This window comes from Mustelus asterias, unplaced genomic scaffold, assembly GCF_964213995.1.
Source record: "Mustelus asterias unplaced genomic scaffold, sMusAst1.hap1.1 HAP1_SCAFFOLD_1043, whole genome shotgun sequence".
Classification (NCBI taxonomy): Eukaryota; Metazoa; Chordata; class Chondrichthyes; order Carcharhiniformes; family Triakidae; genus Mustelus; species Mustelus asterias.
Genome location: NW_027590988.1, coordinates 40620 through 67347, shown reverse-complemented (window position 1 = coordinate 67347; position 26728 = coordinate 40620). Strand labels below are relative to the sequence as shown.

The 26728-nt window shown below is 49.3% G+C and overlaps 3 protein-coding genes across 5 annotated transcripts; 2 read left to right on the top strand and 1 right to left on the bottom strand.

The window, feature by feature from the left end:
- Nucleotides 1-1050: 1050 nt before the first annotated feature.
- LOC144487791 (uncharacterized) lies at nucleotides 1051-13914 on the top strand. 2 transcript variants are annotated; one of them, XM_078205867.1, is made up of 2 exons: nucleotides 1051-1065; nucleotides 11984-13914. In XM_078205867.1, the coding sequence occupies exon 2, from the start codon at nucleotides 12335-12337 to the stop codon at nucleotides 13091-13093; it is 759 nt and encodes a 252-aa protein (XP_078061993.1). In that variant the 5' UTR covers nucleotides 1051-1065; nucleotides 11984-12334; the 3' UTR covers nucleotides 13094-13914. The 2 variants fall into 2 exon arrangements, with proteins under 2 accessions (XP_078061993.1, XP_078061991.1); XM_078205865.1 differs by lacking the exon at nucleotides 1051-1065 and adding an exon at nucleotides 10204-10338.
- Nucleotides 13915-18634: 4720 nt separating this feature from the next.
- Nucleotides 18635-20776, bottom strand: LOC144487792 (uncharacterized). The gene is made up of 2 exons (XM_078205868.1): nucleotides 20582-20776; nucleotides 18635-20414 (listed from the first exon to the last, which is right to left on the bottom strand). The coding sequence occupies exon 2, from the start codon at nucleotides 20046-20048 to the stop codon at nucleotides 19161-19163; it is 888 nt and encodes a 295-aa protein (XP_078061994.1). The 5' UTR covers nucleotides 20049-20414; nucleotides 20582-20776; the 3' UTR covers nucleotides 18635-19160.
- A 592-nt stretch (nucleotides 20777-21368) lies between these two features.
- LOC144487793 (uncharacterized) lies at nucleotides 21369-26501 on the top strand. 2 transcript variants are annotated; one of them, XM_078205869.1, is made up of 3 exons: nucleotides 21369-21431; nucleotides 22909-23117; nucleotides 24794-26501. In XM_078205869.1, exon 3 carries the CDS (start codon nucleotides 25145-25147, stop codon nucleotides 25817-25819), a length of 675 nt encoding a protein of 224 aa, XP_078061995.1. In that variant the 5' UTR covers nucleotides 21369-21431; nucleotides 22909-23117; nucleotides 24794-25144; the 3' UTR covers nucleotides 25820-26501. The 2 variants fall into 2 exon arrangements, with proteins under 2 accessions (XP_078061995.1, XP_078061996.1); XM_078205870.1 differs by lacking the exon at nucleotides 22909-23117 and having other exon boundaries at nucleotides 24794-26495.
- Nucleotides 26502-26728: the final 227 nt, after the last annotated feature.

Below are 26728 nucleotides of genomic sequence, written 5' to 3'. Positions count from 1 at the left end.
AACAAGCTAAATGGTCGGTCATTTAAAACTGAGGTGCACAGAAATTTCTTCCCCCCAGAGGGTGGTGAATCTCTGGAATTCTCTCCCCCACAGGTGGAGGCTAGACCACGATAAGTATTTAAAGTGGAGGTGGATAAATAGTTGATAGATCGAGGAATAGAGGGCTATGGGAAAAGGCTCACAAAAGGAGTTGAAGCCGGCATAGATCAGCCATGAAGGGCCTGCTGGCCACTCCTGCGTCTATTTCTCGTGATCAGTTGCTGCAAATCAACAGTTTCCCCCCAGAATGAAAAAAGGAATGGAAGGGGGGAGAAAAGAAAGTGTTTTACTCACAGATGTTGGAGAGACAGGATGAAGTTTGAGTCTGTCTGAAGCTCAATCTTCATTCAGAAAGAGAAGCAGCAGCTTTGCTGGGCCGGAATGAGCAGCTGAACAAGCTCATTATGCAACTTCCGCATTCAGGCAATGGAGGAGCTTTGATTGGCTGGGGGACCAGAATCCTTCCGGTCCTCCACAATGCCCATTAGCCAGAGCCTGCAGCGACCGGAGCAGAGTCCTTCCGGTCCTCCAGAGTTCCCATTGGTCAATCCCCCGCAGACAGACAATGAGGGGCGGAGCCCCACGTGGGGGTGGGCGGGACTTTGCCCTCCAGCCGCGCTGAGCTGTTGTCCAATGGGAAAGGCTGGAAGACCCGGACAGACAATGGTCAGTGCGCCGGCTTTGTCCGGGCACCGCCTCACACCCGCACATGCGCATTCACCCTAAAAACTCGCACATGCGCATCTTTGATTCACTGTCTCTCCAGCTCTGGCCAATGAGAAGAGTTGGAGGACCGGAAGGCCTCAGGTTTTCCAGCCAATCAGAGCGTGGCTTTTTTGCGTGAATGACGATAGGGCATCAGACAGACTGAAACTTCCTCCTGTTCCAACATCTGTGAGTAAAACACTTTGTTTTCTCCACCTTTCCATTTCTTTTCTCATTCTGGGGGAAATTGGGGACTTGCAGCAACTGAAGGGAAAGGAAGTGAATCCAGGGAGGGTGCAGATTGTGGAAAGGTTGGCCCAGGTCTCTCTCTGTTAAAGACATTGACATCCTTTGCTCCCTCAGCTTGACACATTGATTTGTCTGGCTCAAAGGTCCCTTTCCTAATGTTCACAATTAAAGGGCTGGTTTCCCCAGGAAATATCTGACATTTAAGGGGACTGTAAATTAATATAGGTTAGAGATATGTTCAGTATTGTCATATGGCAAGATTAGACATGTATGGTTCTGCAGTAATCCCACACTGAGAGCAGGTGAATGGCCTCTCCCCAGTGTGAACTCGCTGGTGTGTCTGCAGGTCGGATGACCGAGTTAATCCCTTCCCACACTGAGAGCAGGTGAATGGCCTCTCCCCGGTGTGAACTCGCTGATGTGTCCGCAGGTCGGATGACCGAGTGAATCTCTTCCCACAACGAGAGCAGATGAATGGCCTCTCCCCAGTATGAATTCGCATGTGTGTCCATAGATTGGATAACTGGTTGAATCCCTTCCTACACCGAGAGCAGGTGAACGGTCTCTCCCCAGTGTGAATTCGCTGGTGTCTCTGCAAAGTGGATAACACAGTGAATCCCTTTCCACACTGAGAGCAGGTGAACGGTCTCTCTCCGGTGTGAACTCGCTTGTGTGACTGCAGGCTGGGCAACAGAGCGAATCCCTCCCCACACTGAGAGCAGATGAATGGCCTCTCCCCAGTGTGGCTGCGCCGATGAGCATCCAGCAGAGAGGGAGCTCTGTATCTCTTCCCACAGTCCGCACATTTCCATGGTTTCTCCATGGTGCAGGTGTCCTTGCCTCTCCCTTGGGTGGACAATCAGTTGAAGCCTTGTCCACACACAGAACACGGGTACAGTCTCTCCCTGCTGTGAATGGTGTGATATTTATTCAGGCTGTGTAACTGGTTAAAGCTCTTTAGTCAGTGCACTGGAACACTCTCACTCGGGTGTGGCAGTGTGTTGCTGCTTTTCCACTCACTGATGGCCGAAGTCTTTTCAAATCCAAGTGGAAGCTTTAATCTGAAGCTCAGTGGACAACTTCCGCATTGAGACGTCACAATGGAGCGCTGCCTGAATCAGCCAATAGGAATTACTCGGTTCCGCAGTGACGTGTCGGGGTTCCATGGCGCAGGCCCGGCTCGCGGACCCGGGAGTCCCGCCCCCGCCCATTGTTCCCTCTCCCCCTGCACCTCCTCCAGCCACGGTTTCCAGGCAACCGGCTGGCGGCTCCGGCCAGAGCGAGAAGCCGCACGGTGATCTCCCCCTCCCCCCTCCCTGCGGCGGCTGCTGCTTCAAAAAGAGATCGAGAGCGACCGCTGGCGGCAGCCGCACTGCGCCTGCTCCGGACAGCTCGGCTCAGCAGCGCTCTCTGCGCCTGCTCCGGCAGCTCGGCTCAGCAGCGCTCTCTGCGCCTGCTCCGGACAGCTCGGCTCAGCAGCACTCTCTGCGCCTGCGTGCTGGGCTGCCAGCTGAGGGAGTGGGGGAGGGGACTTTGGAAAATCTCTTCCCATCATTTTCTTCCAAGTCCCGCAGTTTGATTTGAAACAGAACAGCTTCTGTTTGTAGCTTCACCACAGACTCAAACTTCACCACAGACTCAAACTTCACACACAGACTCAAACTTCACACACAGACTCAAACTTCACACACACACTCAAACTTCACCACAGACTCAAACTTCACCACAGACTCAAACTTCACCACAGACTCAAACTTCACCACAGACTCAAACTTCACCACAGACTCCAACTTCACACACAGACTCAAACTTCACACACAGACTCAAACTTCACCACAGACTCAAACTTCACACACAGACTCAAACTTCACACACAGACTCAAACTTCACCACAGACTCAAACTTCACCGCAGACTCAAACTTCACCACAGACTCAAACTTCACACACAGACTCAAACTTCACCACAGACTCAAACTTCACCACAGACTCAAACTTCACACACAGACTCAAACTTCACCACAGACTCAAACTTCACCGCAGACTCAAACTTCACCACAGACTCAAACTTCACACACAGACTCAAACTTCATCCTCTGGACAACATCGTATTTCTCATTTTATGTTTTTAAGTTTCCTTTGTACTTTGATTTCTGTTCGGGCTGTTCCCCCTCCTTTTTGGGGAGCTGCCCCTTTTACTTTGTCCTGATTTAATCTGAGTTTGTTTACTTGGTTTGACCGAAAAAGAGGACAACATCTGTGAGGAAAACACTTTCTTTCCCCCCCCTCGGAAATACAGAGACAGAGAAATTCTCTGGAACTGGAATTAGAGCCAAATATACTGAGGGGGAAATGTTTGTGATTTTGTGGAACCTGTTTTTATTGTCTGAGCTTTTTAAAGTGTAATTTATCTTGTCTATTCAAATACTGTTTCTTAATGAATGATTCAGTGATGTTAATTTTAGATTAATTTTGAAAGTAAAAATGTTTAAAAATGAAACATTGTCTTTTAGTTTATTCCATTGGGATTTGTGGGAATTTGTTTATTATAAGGTGACCATGAAGATCGTAACAACATTGATATGTCTGGTGTTGTTATATGGTGCATATGATGTGGAGATGCCAGTGTTGGACTGGGGTGGGCACAGTAAGAAGTCTCACAACACCTGGTTAAAGTCCGACAGGTTTATTTGGAATCACGAGCTTTCAGAGCGCTGCTCCTTCTCACCTGATGAAGGGGCAGCGCTCTGAAAGCTCGTGATTCCAAATAAACCTGTTGGACTTTAACCTGGTGTTGTGAGACATAGAACATAGAACATTACAGCGCAGAACAGGCCCTTCGGCCCACGATGTTGCACCGACCAGTTAAAAAAAAAAAAAAACTGTGACCCTCCAACCTAAACCAATTTCTTTTCGTCCATGAACCTATCTACGGATCTCTTAAACGCCCCCAAACTAGGCGCATTTACTACTGATGCTGGCAGGGCATTCCAATCCCTCACCACCCTCTGGGTAAAGAACCTACCCCTGACATCGGTTCTATAACTACCCCCCCTCAATTTAAAGCCATGCCCCCTCGTGCTGGATTTCTCCATCAGAGGAAAAAGGCTATCACTATCCACCCTATCTAAACCTCTAATCATCTTATATGTTTCAATAAGATCCCCTCTTAGCCGCCGCCTTTCCAGCGAAAACAATCCCAAATCCCTCAGCCTCTCCTCATAGGATCTCCCCTCCATACCAGGCAACATCCTGGTAAACCTCCTCTGCACCCTCTCCAAAGCCTCCACATCCTTCCTGTAATGTGGGGACCAGAACTGCACACAGTACTCCAAGTGCGGCCGCACCAGAGTTGTGTACAGTTGCAACATAACGCTACGACTCCTAAATTCAATCCCCCTACCAATAAACGCCAAGACACCATATGCCTTCTTAACAACCTTATCCACTTGATTCCCAACTTTCAGGGATCTATGCACACATACACCTAGATCCCTCTGCTCCTCCACACTATTCAAAGTCCTCCCGTTAGCCCTATACTCAACACATCTGTTATTCCTACCAAAGTGAATTACCTCACACTTCTCCGCATTAAACTCCATCCGCCACCTCTCGGCCCAACTTTGCAACCTGTCTAAGTCTTCCTGCAAACTACGACACCCTTCCTCACTGTCTACCACACCACCGACTTTGGTGTCATCAGCAAATTTGCTAATCCACCCAACTATACCCTCATCCAGATCATTAATAAATATTACAAACAGCAGTGGCCCCAAAACAGATCCCTGAGGTACACCACTTGTAACCGCACTCCATGATGAATATTTACTATCAACCACCACCCTCTGTTTCCTATCCGCTAGCCAATTCCTGATCCAATTTCCTAGATCACCCCCAATCCCATACATCTGCATTTTCTGCAGAAGCCTACCATGGTGAACCTTATCAAACGCCTTACTAAAATCCATATATACCACGTCCACTGCCTTGCCCCCATCCACCTCCTTGGTCACTTTCTCAAAAAACTCAATAAGGTTAGTAAGGCACGACCTACCTGCCACAAAACCATGCTGACTATCACCTATCAATTCATTACTCTCCAAATAACTATAAATCCTATCCCTTATAATTTTTTCCAACATCTTGCCGACAACAGAAGTGAGACTCACCGGTCTATAATTCCCGGGGAAGTCTCTGTTCCCCTTCTTAAACAATGGGACAACATTCGCTAACCTCCAATCTTCTGGTACTATACCAGAGGCCAACGACGACCTGAAGATCAGAGCCAGAGGCTCTGCAATCACTTCTCTTGCCTCCCAGAGAATCCTTGGATAAATCCCATCCGGACCAGGGGATTTATCTATTTTCAGACCCTCCAGAATATCCTGCACATCCTCCTTATCAACTGTAATACTGTCTATTCTACTCCCTTGCAACCCAGTGTCCTCCTCAGCTATATTCATGTCCCCTTGCGTGAACACCGAAGAGAAATATTGGTTCAATGCTTCACCAATCTCCTCCGGTTCCACACATAACTTCCCTCTGCCATCTATAACTGGCCCTAAACTTGCCCTAACCAACCTTCTGTTCTTGACATACCTATAGAACGCCTTAGGATTCTCTTTAACCCTATCCGCCAAAGTCTTCTCATGCCCCCTTTTAGCCCTTCTAAGCTCGCTCTTCAACTCCCTCTTAGCCAATCTAAAGCTTTCTAGTGCACTACCCGAGTGCTCACGTCTCATCCGAACATAAGCCTCCTTTTTCTTTTTAACCAACAACGAAACTTTTTTGGTGCACCACGGTTCCCTAGCCCTACCAATTCCTCCTTGCCTGACAGGGACATACCTATCACAGACTCGCAGTAGCTGCTCCTTGAAAAAACTCCACATGTCGGACGTTCCCAGTCCCTGTAATCTCCTAGTCCAACCTATGTTTCCTAATTCTCTCCTAATAGCCTCATAATTACCCTTCCCCCAGCTAAAACCACTGGCCCGAGGTTCATGCCTATCCCTTTCCATCACTAAGGTGAACGTAACCGAATTGTGGTCACTATCACCAAAATGCACACCAACTTCCAAGTCTAGCACCTGGTCTGGCTCATTTCCCAGCACCAGATCCAATATAGCCTCACCTCTAGTTGGCCTGTCTACATACTGAGTCAAAAAACCTTCCTGCACGCTTTGAACAAAAACTGACCCCTCTAACGAGCTAGAGCTATAACAATTCCAGTCAATATTAGTCAAGTTAAAATCCCCCATAACAATTGCCCTATTACTTTCACTCCTAAGCAGGATTGACTCCGCAATCCTTTCCTCAACCTCTCTAGAACTTTTAGGAGGTCTATAAAAGACTCCCAACAGGGTGACCTCTCCTCTCCTATTTCTAATCTCCGCCCATACTACCTCAACAGATAAGTCCTCATCAAACCTCCTCTCTGACACTGTGATACAATCTCTGACCAATAATGCTACCCCTCCCCCTCTTCTACCTCCTTCCCTAGACTTCTTACTATATGGTGCATATTAGGTACGTTATTTATGGATTTGTATTAGTTGATTTTGTTTAATTCCAGAATAGTATTGTAACCACACTGTGTGCCACCGTCACCACTTAACTAGGTGTGTGGGGGGCGCTGGCGCAATTCTCACCAGTCCACCCCCCACCTTTTCGAGCCTGTGGAGGAACCGCAGTACCCAGCGCCGCTCTATTTTCTCCAGGCCCGCGGAGGCATGCGAGCATGCCTTCACGGACCGGACGAGCTGCGCCAGGTCCGGCCAGCGGCCGAGGGCTAGCCGGATTATGTCGGAGCGACCGGAATGGCTACGGATAAAGACCCTGAGGTCCTTGGAGGGGATGAGGGACGACTCGTTGGGGGGCACGAGGGAGTCCCCCGCCTCGCTCTGGGCAGACTCTGAAAGTGTCCCCGTGCCCTCCACCGAGCCGCTGACCTCCTCAGGGCGGTCGCCCCTCGTCTCCGAGTCCCCCGCCGCAGGACGTACGGCGGGCGGCACGGAGCCACCAACTAGCCCTAGCCCCTCCCCGATCCCACCCCCAGGATCGGTGGAGGAGGGGTTCCCCCCGGGCTCACCTTTCCCGGATTGCGGGCCCCCGTGCGACGGCGGCCCAGCCCCCCCCCCCCCGCCCCAGACGCTTGGACACCCCCCAGGTCCGGTGTATCCTTCGGACTGAGGTTGGGGATGTCCAGCGTCCAAGGTCGGGACGGAGAGGACGAGTGGATCGTCTCTTCGCCGCCGCCGCACGAGGACATGAACATTGGAGTGTCGCCCCAGTCCCCCGACAGACTGAAGAAGAACTCCGGGTTGTAACCGGCCGGGTGGAACGGAACCGTGGGGGCCCCGCTGCCACCCGGCCCCGGAGACTCCTCGCCGGGGGACTGAGGCAGCACATGCTTGGATTTACAGGGTGCCTTGCCCCCTTTTTTCGCGGGACAAGGCACAAAGACAGGTGGGGGCACGGCAGGAGATGACTCACAAGGGGGGAGGGGCACGCAGACCTCGAACTCTACGGTGCCCGAGGGGCCCCGCCTCTTTTTGTTAACCTGCCCTCGGGCAGGCGAGGCCCCTCGCCCTCCGCCCCTCTTCGCCTTGCCGCGCCCCCCCTGCTCTCCCGTCACTTCCCCCCGAGGTGGCGGCGTCGCCAGTTTTGCCGGCTCGGGGTCGCTTACCCCCCCATGCTCGGGCCCATGATCCCGGGCGCCGGACCCAGCACTAGGCCCCGGAGAGCCCACGGGCCCGGCAGATGGTGGTGGTGGTGGTGGGGGGGGGGGCGCAGGTGGAGACTGAGGCGGTCCCCGAGCCGGCTGCCGGGGTGGTTGGGGTGTTTTCCCTGGGGGCCGGGGTTCCGGTACCCCCCTTCTTTTTTGTAGGTCCCTTCTGGGCCTTTTGGCCGCGCGGGGGCTCCGCTCCCCCCCCGCCGGCAGCTGAGGTGGCAGCTGCTGCCGGCGTGGCCTCCCCTCGCGGGGGGGCAGATGGTACTCGCTTGGGGGGAGAGGGGGCTGCGGTGCCAGCTGCGGCCGCCTTGGGTTGGTGGTCGGCGGCCTTGGAGACGGGGCAGTTTTTTCTCACGTGCCCCGCCTCCTTACAGGCATGGCACCGCACACCGTCCGCGGACCAAAAGACCCGGTACGTGGTCCCCTCGTGGGGGACATTGAACCCTCCCTCCAGTTCCTCCTCCCGGGCCAGGCGGACAAAAACCTGGCGCCGGAAGGAGTATATATGGCGGAGGGAGGGGTCCCGAAGGCCGAGCGGGATCGGCTGCACCCCGGACCTGACCTCCCCCAGTAGATGGAGGTGGGGGAGGAGGAGCTCACTCGGTAGGAAAGGCGGGACGTTCGATATTACTATCTTGTGGGCGGTGGCCTCCAAAGGGTCCACCGCCAGGAACGTCCCGCCCACCGTGAGCCCCTTTTCCAGGGCGAGGCGAACCGCCCGCTCGGCCTTCAGGAAGAATACGGCCCGGCCGTACATCTTTGAGGTCGCGACAATGGCTGAGGGGCCGACAACCCCAGCCATTGCCTTGACGCAGGCCTCGATAGACATGTCGGGGTGGGCGTAGCACTTCACCCCGAGCTGCCGCGTGATTAGGGAGAATGGCGGCAGGGCCTTGGGAGCGGCGGGGGCTCTGGCAGCCGCCACGCCCGCATAGGTGGGCCGAGAAGGCCCTGCCACCGGCGACGCTGGTGATGTCGCCATGGTATCAAGGGAAGTGCTACGCCCACCCCGAGACTGCCCAGACGTACGGCAGGGCGTATGTGGGATGGGGACGATAAGGCAGGGTGGGGTAGGCGGGGAGGGGTGTAGGTGCTCTCTCCCCGGAGTGAGAGAGGGAGAGAGGAGGTTGGAGGAGCAGGAGGGAGACGAGGCACAAGGCCGGTGCCCCAGTCAGGAGGGAAAAAGGGGAGGGGGTGCCGGTCCCGGGGGCAGCAGCAGTGGGTAGGGGAATTAGGAAAAGGTCTTCACCCCCCCCACTGCAGATGGAAAAGAGACAGTCCAAACGCCTTCGCCCCCCCCCCCCTTCTCCTCCAGTCACTCCCTGTCCTCTCTTCCTCCCTCCCCCCGGGGAGAGCGCACCCTCCAGAGGCCGGATGGCAGGCAAGCAGGCAGTCAGGCAGTCCAGACGGCAGGCAGGCCAGACGGCAAGCAGGCAGGCAGGTAGTCCAGACGGCAGGCAGCCCAGACGGCAGGCAGGCAGGCAGTCCAGACGGCAGGCAGGCAGGTAGGTAAGCAGGCCAGACGGCAGGCAGGCAGGTAAGCAGGCCAGACGACAGGCAGGCAGGTAAGCAGGCCAGACGGCAGGCAGGCAGGTAAGCAGGCCAGACGGCAGGCAGGCAGGTAAGCAGGCCAGACGGCAGGCAGGCAGGTAAGCAGGCCAGACGGCAGGCAGGCAGGTAAGCAGGCCAGACGGCAGGCAGGCAGGTAAGCAGGCCAGACGGCAGGCAGGCAGGTAAGCAGGCCAGACGGCAGGCAGGCAGGTAAGCAGGCCAGACGGCAGGCAGGCAGGTAAGCAGGCCAGACGGCAGGCAGGCAGGTAAGCAGGCCAGACGGCAGGCAGGCAGGTAAGCATGCCAGACGGCAGGCAGGCAGGTAAGCAGGCCAGACGGCAGGCAGGCAGGCAACAGGCAGGCCGGGCAAGGCAGGCAGCAGCTCACCTCCCTCCTTCCTCCCCGCAGGGAGCCAAGAACAAACAAACAAAACAAAAACAAACAGAACCGGGCGTCTTCTTAAACAAACCCACCCCGGAAACAAAGTGCAGGCGCTGCCCCAGAGGAGGCACGTTTCAGGCCGTCTGAAGCTCAATTCTCACTCAGACCGAGAGAAGCAGTTAGTTTTGCTGGGCAGGAATGAGCAGCTGAACAAGTTCATTGTCCACTTCCGCATTCAGACAATGGGGGAGCTCTGATTGGCTGGAGGACCAAAGAACTTCTGGTCCTCCAGAGTTTCCATTGGTCAATCCCCCGCTGACAGACAATGAGGGGCGGAGCCCCACGTGGGGGTGGGCGGGACTTTGTGCTCCAGCCGCGCTGAGCTGTTGTCCAATGGGAAAGGCTGGAAGATCCGGACAGACAATGGTGAGCGCGCCGGCTTTGTCCCGGGCCCCGCCCCACACCCGCACATGCGCATTCCCCCCAAAATACGCACATGCGCATCTTTGATTCAGGGCCCCTTACTAGCTCTGGCCAATAGGAAGAGTTGGAGGACCGGAAGGACTCTGGTCCTCCCGCCATTGAGAGCGCGGGCTTTGTGTGACTGAAGATGGAGTTTCAGAGAGAGTCAAAGTTTCTCCTGTCGGCCACATCTGTGAGTTTGACCTAAAAGAGGCCAACATCTGTGAGTTTCTTTTCTCAATCTGGGGGAAATTGGGGACTTGCAGCAACTGAAGGGAAAGGAAGTGAATCCAGGGAGGGTGCAAACTCTGGAAAGGTTGGCCCAGGACTCTCTCTCTCTCTTAAAGACATTGATATCGAAACATCGAAGGAACTCCATCAGGAACATCCTCCCTGCATCTATCCTGCCTCGACCAGTTAGAATTTTATCAGTCTCTTTGAGATTCCCCCCTCATTCATCTGAACTCCAATGAAAACAATCCTAACCTAGTCAATCTCTCCTCCTACATCAGTCCCGCGATTCCCTGAATCAGCCTGGTAAACATCCTTTGCTCCCTCAGCTTGACACATTTATTTGTCTGTCGAAAAGGATGGTTATTTTCCTCATGTTCACATTAAAGGGCAGCTTTCCCCAGGAGCTGGCTGACATTTAAGCGTACAGTAACTTAATATAGGACAGAGATATGTCTAGTGTTATTCTATGTACCCAGATTAGATACATTCTTTATGCTTCTGTAATAAAATACATTTATTATTATTTCTTGCATTGTAGTATAATGCTGTAGCGATGTTATACACTTCCAGTCATAAAGTCATTACAGCACAGAAGGAATCCATTTGGTAACTTGATTTCATGCTGACTCTCTGTATAACATTCCAGTCCCATTCCCACTCGATATCCCCATTCTCCTGAAAGGTTATTTCCTTCAACTGCCCATCCACTTTCATTTGTAAATAGAATCCATAGATATGGATGGAGATTTACAACTTTTTGGGAATGAAATAGGAAAGAATGTTCCAGAGAAACTAGAATTGTCTGCTCTGAATTTCGATCCTATACTGACTGTGATGACTTTTGCAAGCTCATTTCACAGGATTTTGAACGAGGAATCACAGGCAAAACTCTCAACCGTCACATCTAGAAAGAGTCATATTCCTTGGAATCTGAATATCTTGTAATGTGGAACTGTAGCTACGTTATATATTTCCAGACGTCTCTTCCCTCAGAGGGTTGTTAGTCTTTTGGATTTCTCTTCTACAGGGACCAGTGGAGGCTGAGGATCATTGAATATATTCCAGTTAGACAGATCTTTGACTGACAAGGGTGTCAAGGGTTATAGGGAACAGACAAGAAGATGGAGCAAAAGCTAAGATGTGAGGGGATTTCTTCACTCAAGGATGTCGTAAAGCTTTGGAATTCTCAACCCCCGAGGACAGTGAAGCCTCAGTCATCAACTATTTTCAAGAGAGAGATTGATTGGTTTCTAGATGTTGAAAATATCAAGGGATATGGGTTTAGTGTGGGGAGAATGATGCTGAGGTAGATGAACGAATTATCTCATTGAATAGTTTAAAAGGCTCGATGAGCCAAATGGCCGACTGCAACTCCTCGTTGTCATGGTCTCTGTGTCCAGGACAGGAAGCAGTGAGCATGGATCTGTCAATCAGCCTCAATCAGCACCTTCAGGAGAATTGGGAGGGTGAATATTAGATACAGCAGAGTTTGAATGGAGGGAGAGTGTGTGGGATGGAGATTTACAGCTTTTGAGGAATGGGAGAGGAAAGAATGTTCCATAGAAACTAGAATTGTCTTTTCTGAATTTCTATCCTGTCCTGACAATGATGACTTTTGTAAACTTGTTTTACAGGATATTGAAAGAGGAATCACAGGCCGAAATCTCAAACGTCACGTCGAGATCTGACATAGTCATATTCCTTGGGAGCTGAATATCATCGTCCTTTGAATCTAGAAAGAGAAATTGTTGTCCAGTCTGTTGATTTGAAAAGATTTCAAACATCAGTGTGACTGGAAAAGCACCAACACACTGCCACACTCGAGTGAGGGTGTTCCAGTGCACGGACTAAAGAGCTTTAACCAGTTACACAGCCTGAATAACTATCACACCATTCACAGCAGGGAGAGACTGTACCCGTGTTCTGTGTGTGGACGAGGCTTCAACTGATTGTCCACCCAAGAGAGAGGCAAGGACACCTGCACCATGGAGAAACCATGGAAATGTGCGGACTGTGGGAAGAGATACAGATACCCAACTGAGCTGGAAGCTCATCGGCGCAGCCACACTGGGGAGAGACCATTCACGTGCTCTCAGTGTGGGAAGGGATTCACTCAGTCATTCAACCTGCAGAGACACCAGCGAGCTCACACTGGGGAGAGGCCGTTCACCTGCTCTCAGTGTGGGGAGGGATTCACTTCTTCATCCTACCTGCGGAGGCACCAGCGAGTTCACACTGGGGAGAGGCCGTTCACCTGCTCTCAGTGTGGGGAGGGATTCACTTCTTCATCCTACCTGCGGAGGCACCAGCGAGTTCACACTGGGGAGAGGCCGTTCACCTGCTCTCAGTGTGGGAAGGGATTCACTCGGTCATCCAGCCTGCGGACACACGAGCGAGTTCATACTGGGGAGAGGCCGTTCACGTGTTCTCAGTGTGGGGAGGGATTCACTCGGTCATCCAGCCTGCGGGCACACGAGCGAGTTCACACTGGGGAGAGGCCATTCACCTGCTCTCAGTGTGGGAAGGGATTCTGTGATTCATCCCGCCTGCTGAGACACCAGCAAGTTCACACTGGGGAGAGGCCGTTCACCTGCTCTCAATGTGAGAAGAGATTCACTCGATTATCCAGCCTGCTGAGACACCAGCGAGTTCACACTGGAGAGAAGCCGTTCACCTGCTCTGTGTGTGAGAAGAGATTCAGTCTTTCATCCAGCCTGCTGAGACACCAACGAGTTCACGAATGATTCCAGGGGTTGGATTCTGCTGTTACTGTTTCTGCTCTCAATTACATCCAGGACTGCATTTTGTTCATTCTCACAGTTGGTCAATGGGGAGAATGCTCTGATTGTGGGAAGGGATTCACTGATTCATCCGACCTGCTGAAACACCAGAGAATTCATAATAGGGAGAGGCCATTTATCTGCTCCGAGTGTGGGAAGGGATTTACTCAGTCATTCAACCTGCTAAAACACCAGCCAAGTCACACTGGAGAGAGGCCATTCACTTGCTCCAGTTGTGGGAAGGGATTTATTGATTCATCCAAACTGCTGAGACACCAGCGAGTTCATGCTGGGGAGAGACCTGTCACCTCCTCTGATTGTGGCAAGGGATTCAGTCAATCATCCAACCTGGTAAAGCACCAGCGAATTCACACTGGGGACAGGCCATTCACCTGCTCCGTGTGTGGGAAGGGATTCACTCAGTCACCTCACCTGCTGAAACACCATCATGTTCACGAGTGACTGCAAGGACTGAATTTTGCTGTTAATCACATCGAGGTCCCAACCATTTTCATTGGTGTCTGTTTCTGCTGATGTTAATAAACCCTGGCCCAGTTGTAAGATTTGTATTGTGGATTGTCTTGTCTGAGTCCTGAACTCGTAAATAAAAACAAGAAGTGCTGTAAAAACTCAGCAGGTCTGACAGCATCTCTGGAGAGAGAAACAGAGCTAATGTTTTGACACTGAAGAAGAGTCACATTCAACTGGAAACATTAACTGTTCCTGTCTTTACAGATTCTGTCAGACGTACTGAGATTTTGCAGCAACTTCTGCTTTTAGAATGACGGTGAATGCTGGATACATGAATCAGAGATTGGTGTAAAACTGGGATCTGCTCCTAAATCAAAGTGAAACAGCAGGTTAAAGTTTCCAGCCTGAAAATTACTCTGGTTATTATTCTATATCTACCATTTTAAGGCTGGTTTTAACTCATTTAAAATAAACCTGTTTAAAATATATTTGTTAAAGTCAGTATTAAAATACGAGTTGGATGAGTTCACAGGAGCCTGTTAACCGCTGGGACAATTATTCGACAAACATTGGATCTCCAGATAGAGAAGAAGCTGCAGTTTGTTTGCAGGAATTCCCTGTTTTATTGATGTGTGTGTGTTAGACATCAGGATAACTAAAACTACACAAACCTGGACATCAATGGTGATCTGATTGACAGTTACTCTGGGAATCACTCCCACTGTGAAACTTCAGCACTGACACTGCTGAATTTTGTCGGCTCAGGGAGTGGGACCTCCAGGAGTGGACTGTAAAAAAGCTGGGTTTCAGTATCCTGACTAATATATGGTGAGGAACCAGAAAAACCCTTACTGAGGAACTGCCTGGGGTTTTACCAGTGTAGGTTCAGGGGCGAATGATTCCAGACTCCCTGAAATGTCTGATATTGAACCCAGTTTGGAACAAGATTCATTCAGTTTCCAGGAGAATAGAGACAAATATCACCCACAACTGAGAGAGAGAAAAACAGCCACCTTGATCAATGACTTGGATGAAGCCAGAATTGATGATACAAAGATAGGTAGAAAAGCAAGCTGTGAGGTTATTACAAAAAATCTGTAACGGACACAGATAAGTTACCTGAATGGACAGAAAAATGGCAGATGGAGTATAGTGCGGGAAAGTGGGAGCTTTTCCGCTTTGGCAGGAAGAATAGAGAAGCAAAAAATTGTTTAAATATACAGAAACTGAAGAATACTGCCGTAGAGAGGAATCTGGGTGTCCTTGTACATGAATCGTGAAAAAATAGGATGAAGGTACAGCAAGTAAAGAAGGCGGCAAATGGAGTGTTGGACTTTACTGCAAGGGGGTGGAGTTTGAAAAAGGGAACTTGCTGCACCTACACAGGACATTGCTGACATAGCAGCTGGAATACTGTGTACGGTTTTGGTCTCCCTACTTATGGAATGACATGCTTTCATTGGAATGAGTTCAGAGAAAGTTCACCAGGCCCATTCCTAAGATGAAGGTGTTGGCTTTTGAGGAAAGGTTGTGAAGGTGTAGGGGAGAATTCTCCCATCCCACCCACCACAGGAATCGTAGCAGGCCGGGGGGTCCTCTGACCTCAGGGGGGGATTCTCCAGTTTTGGGGAAGTGATCCCACAGAATCCAACTCGTTGTCTTTTGGGGAAAGGTTGCACCTATACTCATTAGGTCTGGAAGAATGAGCAGTGAACATTCTGAAACCTATAAGATTCTCATGGACAGTTGACAGGCAAGAGGCCAAGAGGATGATTCATGAAGGAGTCTTGAACTTGGTGCCACAGTCTGCGCTGTCCTGTGTCGTGAAGGCCGCCTTGGAGAACGCTTACCTGAAGATCCCAGGCTGAATGCCCGTGACTGCTGAAGTGCTCCCCCACAGGAAGAGAACAGTCTTGCCTGGTGATTGTCGAGCGGTGTTCATTCATCCGTTGTCATAGCGTCTGTATGGTTTCCCCAATGTACCATGCCTCGGGACATCCTTTCCTGCAGCGTATCAGGTAGACAATGTTGACCGAGTTGCAAGAGTAGGTACCGTGTACCTGGTAGATGGTGTTCTCACGTGAGATGATGGCATCCGTGTCAATGATCCGGCACGTCTTGCAGAGGTTTGTTTGAGGTCATTAGGTTACATTGAAGCTTCATATGTTTCATATGAAGCAATTTTTAAAAGCAGTATCTCGGCCTTTTGGCTAAGATGCAAATGAGATCAAGTCTTGGAGGAGGAATTGCTTTCCCTCCTCCAATCAGCTTGGCCTCTGCACAGTAGCACGCTGCAATTTTTTCCCATTTAAATAATAGTCAATTTTGCTGTTATTCCTACCAAAATGGATGACCTCACATTTACCAACATTGTACTCCATCTGCCAGACCCTCGCCCACTCACTTAGATTATCTATATCCCTTTGCAGACTTTCAGCGTCCTCTGCACACTTTGCTCTTAGTGTCATCTGCGAATTTTGACACACTACACTTGGTCCCCAACTCCAAATCATCTATGTAAATCGTAAACAATTGAGGTCCCAACACTGATCCCTGAGGCACACCACTAGTCACTGATCGCCAACCAGAAAAACACCCATTTACCCCCACTCTTTGCTTTCAGTTAGTGAACCAATCCTCTATCCATGCTAATACATTACCCGTAACACTGTGCACCTTTATCTTATGCAGCAGTCTTTGGTGTGGCACCTTGTCAAATGCCTTCTGGAAATCCAGATACACCACATCCACAGGTTCCCCATTGTCCACTGCACATGTAATGTTCTCAAAGAATTCCACCAAATTAGTCAAACATGACCTGCCCTTCATGAACCCATGCTGCGTCTTACCCATGGGACAATTTATATCCAGATGTCTCGCTATTTCTTCCCTGATGATAGATCCAAGCATTTTCCCTCCGACAGAAGTTAAGCTAACCAGCCTATAGTTACCTGCCTTTTGTCTACCCCCTTTTTTAAACGTTTGTGATTTTGTGAAACCTGTTTTTGTTGTCTGAGCTAACTGGAATTAGAGTCAGAGCAGGAGTAATCCAGGAGAATGATTTGGAGGTAAAGCAAAATCCAGCAGATGCTGGAGTTCTGAAAAGAACCGACCTGCTGAGTTTATCCAGCATTTTCTCTATTTATTATGATGATTTTGGGACCTGGGTTTGAATCCCACCACGTTTCAATAAAAATATTGATGAGCATGAATTAATTGTTGTAAAAACACATCTGGTTCTGTAATGCCCTTTAAGGAAGGAAATCTGCCGCCCTGATCCAGTCTAACCGACATGTGACTGGATTCACAAACAATTCAAGGGCTGACTGGGTAAACAGGGAATGTCACCATCAGAAAAACAGAGCCCCCTGGAGGGCAGAAGGGTTAGGACAGGTTATGGAGAGGTTAAAACTGTCATCATTGAGAACAACACAGACTTTAACAGAACAACTGGTCCCAAACACAATCTGTTGTAGTTAGTGTGGCAGGGTGTGGTGAATCAGGTTTAAAAAGAGTCAAATTATATATGTTTTCTAGTTTGGACAACAACATTTAAATCTGGGACTGGGATGAGGATATGAATTGCTGTTCGGTGGTAAGATCTAAATCTGTGTATTACGCCAGGAAGCCTTAAACCCAGAGTGAGAATATTTCAAACCAGGGTTCAAAGTGAACGGCTGTGGATGGTGAATTCACTCTCAAAAGAAAACAAAGAAAATTACAGCACGGGAAAACCTTTAGCCCTCCAAGCCTGCACCAACCACGCTGCCTAACTGAACTAAAACCCCCTACCCTTCTGGGGACCATATCCCTCCATTCACATCCTATTCATGTATTTGTCAAGACGCCCCTTAAAATTCACTATTGTATCTGCTTCCATTACCTCCCCCGGCAGCGAGTTCCAGGCACCCACCACCCTCTGGGTAAAAATTCTGCCTCGTACATCTCCTTTAAACCTTGCCCCTCGCACCTTAAACCTATGCCCCCCGAGTAATTGACTCTTCCACCCTGGGAATAAGCTTCTATCCATCTGCCCAAGCCCCTCACAATCTTGTAGACTTTGTCAGATCGCCCTCAACCTGCGTCGTTCCAGTGAGAACAAACCAAGTTTCTCCAACCTCTCCTCATAGCTCATGCCCTCCATGCCAGGCAACATCCTGGTAGATCTTTTCTGTACCCTCTCCACCCTCTCCAAAGCCTCCACATCTTTCTGGTAGTGTGGCGACCAGAATTGAACACTATATTCCAAGTGCGGCCTAACTGAGGTTCTATAAAGCTGCAACATGACTTGCCAAAAGGCCCGCAGAAATTCTGTCTTGGGAGGAACTACTGGAAAAAATAAATCATCCTGTACATGGGAGAGACAGAAACTGTGAGGACCATCTCCTCCAATCACAGATTCTGTCTCTCCTGATGTTGCTACATCTGCATAGACAGTCTCAAACTGGAGGAACAGCTTTGCCACCTATTTTGAGAAAAGAAGTTCCCTGAGTCAGCAGCCTATCGGTGATGTGTGGAGGAGTTGTGTCTTCCTGCTACAGAACTAGTTTCATAGCAGTGTGAGCCTCAAAAGGAATGATCCGACCATCGGCAGAGCTTTCCCCATTCTGCTGAACAAGTCTTGATTATTTTTATATATCTCAGGAGGTGGGGTTTACAGCTCAGGAATTTGAGTAAACAGATATTGTGAACGTACTTACAATCACTTGGGTCGTCACATTAGAAATTGAGATCCATTCATCCAGGTTCATATTCTAAACTGCTTTGATTTGCAGTTTAACGTTCACAGACAACATACAGAATCCCCGGTCAGAGCGGATCTCAGCTGGTGTAGTGAGGTTATTGATGGGTTATCAATGTAAATCCACACACAATGAAGATCAGAATCGGGAGAGATTTTTCCTGCTCCACTGTCTGAACCAGTAAACATCTGATTCAGTTACCTTGTGTCAAATAGTTAGAATTCTCATTTTGGAAAGAGAGTATGGGAGTATTTTTAAAATAAGTTAACAAAAAATATCATTCATAGATTCCAATTTAAAAGATTTAATATATACACAGTCTTCAGTATTTGTGCTATCTTATTCAAAGAAGTAAACTAACAGAAACACAAAAGGTAATGTTACTACGTGACTACATCACTAATAAAGGAGTTACTGAGAATGGAAAACGATGCCCTGGAAACCAAAAAATAGCCCTTAAAAATCAAAGAGCAGCTTTCCAGAAAATCTCAATACAAGCATTGAAAATAAATACTTTGTGCCCTGCAGATGGATCTTTCAGAGAATGAGTTGTAGATTTTGCCCCAAAGATCAAATTAGAATTGAAGCAAAAGTTCTTAATTTTATTCTCAACAGGTTCCTGTGAGAGTTCTTCAGTTAAGAGGGAAGATCACAGGTGTTGCTTTTAAAAAGTGACATTGCAGCCCCGAAAATCAGTGACATTTCCAGAATATTAAATTCCAACTAGTTATAGGGTTTGTTCACATCAGCAGAAATAAAATATTGTCAGACTGTCAATACTGAACAGCAGCAAAAACAGCAGAATCCAACCCCTGCAGTCACTTGTGAACTTGTTGATGTCTAAGGAGCCATTGTGACTGAGTGAATCCCTTCCCACACACAGAGCAGTTGAATGGCCTCTTAGTGTGAGTGCGTTGGTGAGCCAGCAGGTTGAAAGACTTTGCGAATCCCTTCCCACACACGGAGCAAGTGAATGGCCTCTCCCCTGTGTGAACTCGCTGGTGAGCAGAGAGGTTGGATGGCCGATTGAATCCCTTCCCGCACACGGAGCATGTGAATGGTCTTTCTGCAGTGTGAGTGCGTCGGTGAGCAGTGAGGTTGGATGACTGCCTGAAATTCTTTCCACAGTCAGTGCAGCTGAATGGCTTCTCTTCAGTGTGAATTTTCTGGTGTCTCAGCAGACTGGGTAAAACTGTGAATCCCTTGCCACACACAAAGCAAGTAAACGGTCTCTCCCCAGTGTGAATTCGCTGGTGTGCAATGAGGGAGGATGCTTGTCTGAAACTCTGTCCACAGTCAGGGCAGCTGAATGGTTTGTCCTCAATGTGAACTCGCTGGTGTGACAGTAAGTGGGATGACCCAGTGAATCCCTTCCCAGTCGGAGCAGGTGAACGGCCTCTCCCCAGTATGAACTCACTGGTGTGACAGCAGGTGGAATGACTGAGTGAATCCCTTCCCACACACGGAGCAGGTGAATGGTCTCTCCCCGGTGTGAGTGTGTTGGTGCACAGTGAGTGCTGAAGAATGCCTGAACCTCTTCCCACAGGAGGTGCAGGTGAATGGCTTTTCCTCAGTGTGAATTCTCTGGTGAGACCAAAGGCCCGATGACTGAATGAATCCCTCCCCACAGACAGAGCAGGTGAACGGTCTCTCACCAGTGTGACTGCGCCGATGGTTTTCCAGCAGAGAAGGGTAACTGAATCCATTCCCACAGTCCCCACATTTCCACGGTTTCTCCATGATACTGGTGTCCTTATGTTTCTCCAGGTTAAACGATCAGTTGAAGCCTCATCCACACACAGAACACGTGTACAGTTTCTCCTTGCTGTGAATGGTGTGATGTTTTTTAAGGCTGCGTAACTGGATAAAGCTCTTTCCACAGTCAACTCACTGAAACACTCTCACTCGGGTGTGCGTGTATCTTGGTGCTTTTTCAGTCACACTGATGTTTGAAATCTTCTCCTCCAGACAGAAGACAAACATTTCTCCTTCCACGTTCAAAGTCTGAGGATATTTAAGTCCAAGTGAATCGAGACTCTGTCTGATTTTGATGTGATGTTTCTTCACCTCACCTGTAAAAGGAGTTTACAAAATTAATCACTGTCAGTCCAGGATAGAAATTTTGAACAGGCAATTCTAATTCTCTGGAACATTTCTTCCTCTCTTGTTCCCCAAATCAATAAATTCCTGTCCCACAAACTCTCCCTCCTCCCTGGGCTGAAATCCAAACCCATCTCACCATTTCTTTTCTCCACTCCCAGTTTGCTCCCTCCCTCTCCTCTGTCTGGGTTCAGTTCTGATGTGGAGATGCCGGCGTTGGACTGGGGTGAACACAGTAAGAGTTTTAACACCAGGTTAAAGTCCAACAGATTTATTTGGTAGCAAACACCTAATGGTAGCTAATGGTGTTTGCTACCAAATAAACCTGTTGGACTTTAACCTGGTGTTGTTCAAACTCTTACTGGGTTCAGTTCTTCAGCTGCTGTCTGCAGACTGACAATAAAACCAATGGGTCTTATTGGGGGTGTTGGGGCCTCCAGCGGGTGTTTGTGAATCCTCCCCGCCCACCTCCCAGGGTTTCCTTCCTTCCCAGAGATCAGAGTCCTCATTGATTTGAGGCCAAAGTGTAACCTCTTATTTATTGTCCCCCTCCCCCATCCTCTGATGTGAACCATCCTCCAGTGGCTGAGCCAGGATGGGGCCGTTAACCTGGGCCTGTTCCCGGGAGGGAGGGAGGGAGAAGCCCCGCAGCTGCAAACCAGGGAGCTGACAATGATTCTGAAGGGTTTGCGGATCCACAAAGTGTTTCCAAATCCTCCCAGCCACCGCCTAACGCTGACTCCGCTTCTCCGGGACAAACAAGCGCCAAGGACAGCAATGACACTGCGCATGCACCACATCACAATGCCCGGGGACTGATTGACGGCAGCTCCGGGCCAATAGGAAGAGGGGGCGGGGCTGGAGGACCGAGTGGGAGCGGCTGGTCCTCCCACCAATCGGAGTGAATGAGGGGCGGGACCTGAAGCATGCGCAGTGAGGGTAATGGCGACGGACAGACGGTTTTAACTCGGAAGCGAGATCAATCCGAGGTAGAGGGCGGCGTGCGGGGAATGATAAATGTGGCGGGTGGGTGGAGAGACTTTGTAAACATGTTGTTCAAACCCAAACCCCGGAAATGAACTTCCCGGTCCCCGCCTTTGTACCAAATGGAGCGGCAGCTTGTAGTGTTAGACCCGGGCTGACTGCCGCCATTGAGGCTGCATGTGGGAGGCCGGCAGGGATTGTGATCGGAGAGTGAAGCCCTGACGTCACAATGGAATGGGTGAGGGTGTGACGTCACAATGGAATGGGTGAGGGTGTGACGTCACAATGGAATGGGTGAGGGTGTGACGTCACAATGGAATGGGTGAGGGTGTGACGTCACAATGGAATGGGTGAGGGTGTGACGTCACAATGGAATGGGTGAGGGTGTGACATCACAATGGAATGGGTGAGGGTGTGACGTCACAATGGAATGGGTGAGGGTGTGACGTCACAATGGAACGGGAGGGAGAGAGTGACGTCACAATGGAATGGGTGAGGGTTCCAGATGAGCTGAGACTGGGCTGGAGTCGGGCGATGTCACTGACATGTGACTCGGTGGCACAGTGGTTAGTGCAGCTGCCTAACAGCGCCAGGGACCCGGGTTCAATTCCAGCCTCGGGTCGCTGTCTGTGCAGAGTTTCTACATTCTCCCCATGTCTGTGTGGGTTTCCTCCGGGTGTTCAGGTTTCCTTCCACAGTCCAAAGATGTGCCGGTTAGACGGATTCATAGAAATCATAGAAACCCTACAGTACAGAAAGAGGCCATTCAGCCCATCGAGTCTGCACCGACCACAATCCCACCCAGGCCCTACCCCCATATCCCTACATATTCTACCCGCTAATCCCTCTAATCTACGCATCCCAGGACACTAAGGGGCAATTTTAGCATGGCCAATCAACCGAATCTGCACATCTTTGGCTGTGGGAGGAAACCGGAGCACCCGGAGGAAACCCACGTAAACACGAGGAGAATGTGCAAACTCCACACAGACAGTGACCCAAGCGGGAATCGAACCCAGGTCCCTGGAGCTGTGAAGCAGCAGTGCTAACCACTGTGCTACCGCGCCGCCCCTGGCCATGATAATTGCCATGATAATTTGGCCATGATAAATTGCCACTTGGTATCAGGGAGATTAACAGGTAAATATGTGGATAGGGCCTGGATGGGATTGTTGTCAGTGCAGGCTCGATGGGCTGAATGTCCTCCTTCTACACTGTATTTTATTATTCATTGTTATTAATTAATTACTATCAATGCTTCTATGAATGAAGGTGGTCTTGATGATGATGTGGACATGTGGCTGGAAGCTCATCTTGGGATGAACTATTTCACCCTGGTTGTGAACAGCCTGGTTCAGCCTCAGACAGTTGCCAGGAGGAGAGATAAAGTTGTTGGCGAGGGAGTGGAGTTTGTAGTGGGGACTGAACACAATGGGTTCAGTCTTCCCAGTATTTATATGAAATAAATTTCTGTTCTTTCAGTACAAGTCAGAATAGTGTGCGACGGAGAGGGGAAGTTGTGCATGTGCGGGGGAGAACCCACCCTCTGATCTTCATGCTGAGGTATTGACCAATGGGAAGAGTTGGAGGACCGGAAGGACTCTGGTCTTCCAGCCAATCAGAGCATGGGCTTTGTGTGAATGAAGATTGATCTTCAGACAGACTCAAACTTCCCCCTGTCGCCAACATCTGTGAGTAAAACACTTTCTTTTCTCCCCCTTTCCATTTATTTTCTCATTCTGGGGGAAATTGGGGACTTGCAGCAACTGAAGGGAAAGGAAGTGAATCCAGGGAGGCTGCAGGCTCTGGAAAGGTTGGCTCAGGTTTCTCTCTCTCTCAAACCAGAAAATGATCCATTTCTGCCCACTGTTTGCTGTTAGCCAATCTTCTATCCACGCCAATATGTCATCCCCACAGCATGAATTTTTATTTGCTGCAATAACCTTTGATGTGGCACCTCATCAAATGTCTTCTGGAAATCTAAGTACAGCGCATCCACCGGTTTCCCTTTATCCAATTCCCGATGGGGAATTTTAGAAAATTGAACAACACATCAACTATCTCACTCTGTTCAGACCCGAGAATGAAGCCCAGCAGGACCCGAGGACTCATCAGCCCACAGCTCCAACAGTTTGCTGAGGACCACTTCCCTGGGAATTGTGCTTTTTCAGAGTTCATCCCACACTTCTGTTTTCTGATTTCCAGCTGTTTCTGAGTTTTAACTGTATCCTCTATTGTGAACACCGAGGCAAAATACTTGTTCAATTCATCTCCCAGCTCCTTATTTTTCATTATCAATTCCTGGACTCACTTTCTGTTAGACAGTTAAGAAATGAGGTGGAGCAAGTGACTGAAGTGTCAGTCAGGGAGCACTATTGGGAGCACCAATAGTTTCCAAATAGTTCTGGAAAAAGATAGGACAGGTCCACAGGTCAAGGCCCTAAACTGGAACAGGGCCACTTTTGTGGGCATTAGGCAGGATCGAGCAGATGTCGATTAGGTGAGTTTGTTTGAAGGGAAAGGAATGACTGGCAAATGGGAGGTTTTAAAAGTGTGATATCAAGAATCCAGGGGCAGTATATTCCTGTTAAGATGCAGGGAAAGAATGGTAAATTTAAGGATCTTTGGCAGACAAGGGACATTGAGGCTCTGGTCAGGTAAAAGAAGGAAGCATACATTGGGTTTAGGAAATCGGGGACAAGTGAATCACTCTGACTATAAAAAGTGTAAGAAAATACTGAGGAGGGAAATCAGGAGGACAAAAAGAGGGTATGATATGGATCTGGCAGGTAAGATTAAAGACAATTCCAAGAGGTTCTATAGATATATTAAGAGTAAAAGGGTGGCTAGAGAGAGAATAGATCCCCTTAAAAATCAGTATGGCCATCTGTGTGTGGAGCCACAGGAGATGGGTGAGATTTTTAATGAATACTTCTCCTCTGTGTTTACTGCGGAGAGCACCATGGGTGCTAAAGAAATAAGGGAAACAAGTGATGATGTCTTGGGCACACGCATGTTACTTGGGAGGAGGTATCTGCAGCCTTATAAAAGAAAATTACTGCGGATGCTGGAATCTGAAACCAAGAGAGAAAATGCTGGAAAATCTCAGCAGGTCTGGCAGCATCTGTAAGGAGAGAAAAGAGCTGATGTTTCTTGTCTAAATGACCCTTTGTCAAAGCTCTGAAACATCAGTTCTTTTCTCTCCATCCAGATGCTGCCAGACCTGCTGAGAATGGGGAGAGAGTGTGTGGGATGGAGATTTACAGCTTTTGGGGAATGAGAGAGGAAAGAATGTTCCATAGAAATTGTCTGTTCTGAATTTCTATCCTGTACTGACACTGATGACTTTTGTAAACTCATTTTACAGGATATCGAAAGAGGAATCACAGGCTGAAATCTCAAACATCACGTCTAGACGCGACAGAATCATATTCCTTGGGACCTCAATATCATCAGACTTTGAATCCAGAAGGAGAAATGATTGTCCAGTCGGTCAATTTGAAAAGATTTGAAATGTCAGTGTGAGTGAAAAAGCATCGACACACTGCCACACTCGAGTGAGAGTGTTCCATTGCACTGACTAAAGAGCTTAAACCAATTACACAGTCTGAATAAATATCACACCATTCACAGCGGGTAGAGACTGTAATCTTGTTCTGTGTGTGGACGAAGTTTCAACTAATTGTCCACCCAAGAGAGAGGTAAGGACACCTGCACCATGGAGAAACCATGGAAATGTGTGGACTGTGGGAAGGGATACAGATACCCATGTCTGCTGGCAGCTCATTGGCGCAGCCACACTGGGGAGAGGCCGTTCATCTGCTTTCAGTGTGAGAAGGGATTCATTCAGTTATCCAGCCTGCAGACACACGAGCGAGTTCACACAGGGGAGAGGCCATTCACCTGCTCTCAATGTGGGAAGGGATTCACTCAGTCATCCCACCTGCAGACACACCAGCGAGTTCACACTGAGGAGAGGCCATTCACCTGCTCTCAGTGTGGGAAGGGATTCATTCAGTTATCCAGCCTGCAGAGACACCAGCGAGTTCACATTGGAGAGAGGCCGTTCACCTGCTCTCAGTGTGGGAAGGGATTCACTTGTTCATCTAACCTGCAGACACACCAGCGAGTTCACACTGGGGAGAGACCGTTCACCTGCTCTCAGTGTGGGAAGGGATTCACTCAGTTATCCACCCTGCAGACACACCAGCGAGTTCACACTGGGGAGAGGCCATTCACCTGCTCCCAGTGTGGGAAGGGATTCACTCAGTTATCCAGCCTGCAGACACACCAGCGAATTCACACTGGGGAGAGGCCGTTCACCTGCTCCCAGTGTGGGAAGGGATTCAGAGTTTCATCCCACCTGCTGAGACACCAGCAAGTTCACGAGTGATTCCAGGGGTTGGATTCTGCTGTTCTTGTTTCTGCTCTCAGTTGCATCCAGGACTGCATTTTGTTCATTCTCACAGTTGGTCAATGGGAAGGGTCAGAGGGTTTCTTTCTGCTGGACTGGCCGGTCTCAGCCTCCAGTGGGCTGATGCTCTTTGAGTCTTGTTGCGAATACCTGGTTTCAAATTTCACAAGGATCACAGAGTGACAGGATGTGAGGAAGGTCAGAGATATTTAGTCAGCATTTCTGTTTGAAACCCCCCAATGCCCATCCAATTTCCTTTGTAATTGTTTGTTGTCTCCACTTCCTCCTCCCTCATAGGCAGCGAGTTCCAGGTCATTACCATTCACTGCTTCAAAATATTCTTCCTCACATCCGCCCCCCCTCCCCTCCACGCCTCTGATCCAGAACCTTAAATCTGTGTCCCCCTCGTCCTTGTCTCATCAACTAATGGGAACAGCTTTTCTTTGTCCACCTTATCTAAACCTGTCAGAAGCTTGTCCACCTCTATCAAATCTCTCCTCAACCTCCTTTGCTCCAAGGAGAACAACCCCAGCCTGACATCGACAATAAAGAACAAACTAACAGAATGTGTTAATACCTGAAATCAAATGGGAATGTTTAATTTCTGTTTTAAAGATATTGTGAATATATTGTGGACAATAAAGAAATTGGAATAACTCACCTTGCGAGTGGTTGAATGGAATATATCAATCTGGTATCCACCTACAGTCTAGTGAAAGTCTGGAATGGGATGGGATGAATAAGTTGATCACTTTCTCTGGGAGATATTTACAACTTTGTCCATGAACTTTGTTTGAAAGCCCGGCCACTACATGAAATATCAGCACCATAACAGGGGGAGATAAGAAAGACAGACACTCACTTTGATCTTTTCATCAGCACATCTGA

Excerpts from the sequence above, each read along its gene's own strand:
- LOC144487791 (XM_078205867.1), top strand. The coding sequence starts at position 12,335 with ATGGAGAAACCATGGAAATGTGCGGACTGTGGGAAGAGATACAGATAC.
- LOC144487792 (XM_078205868.1), bottom strand. The coding sequence starts at position 20,048 with ATGGATTCAGTTACCCTTCTCTGCTGGAAAACCATCGGCGCAGTCACA.
- LOC144487793 (XM_078205869.1), top strand. The coding sequence starts at position 25,145 with ATGGAGAAACCATGGAAATGTGTGGACTGTGGGAAGGGATACAGATAC.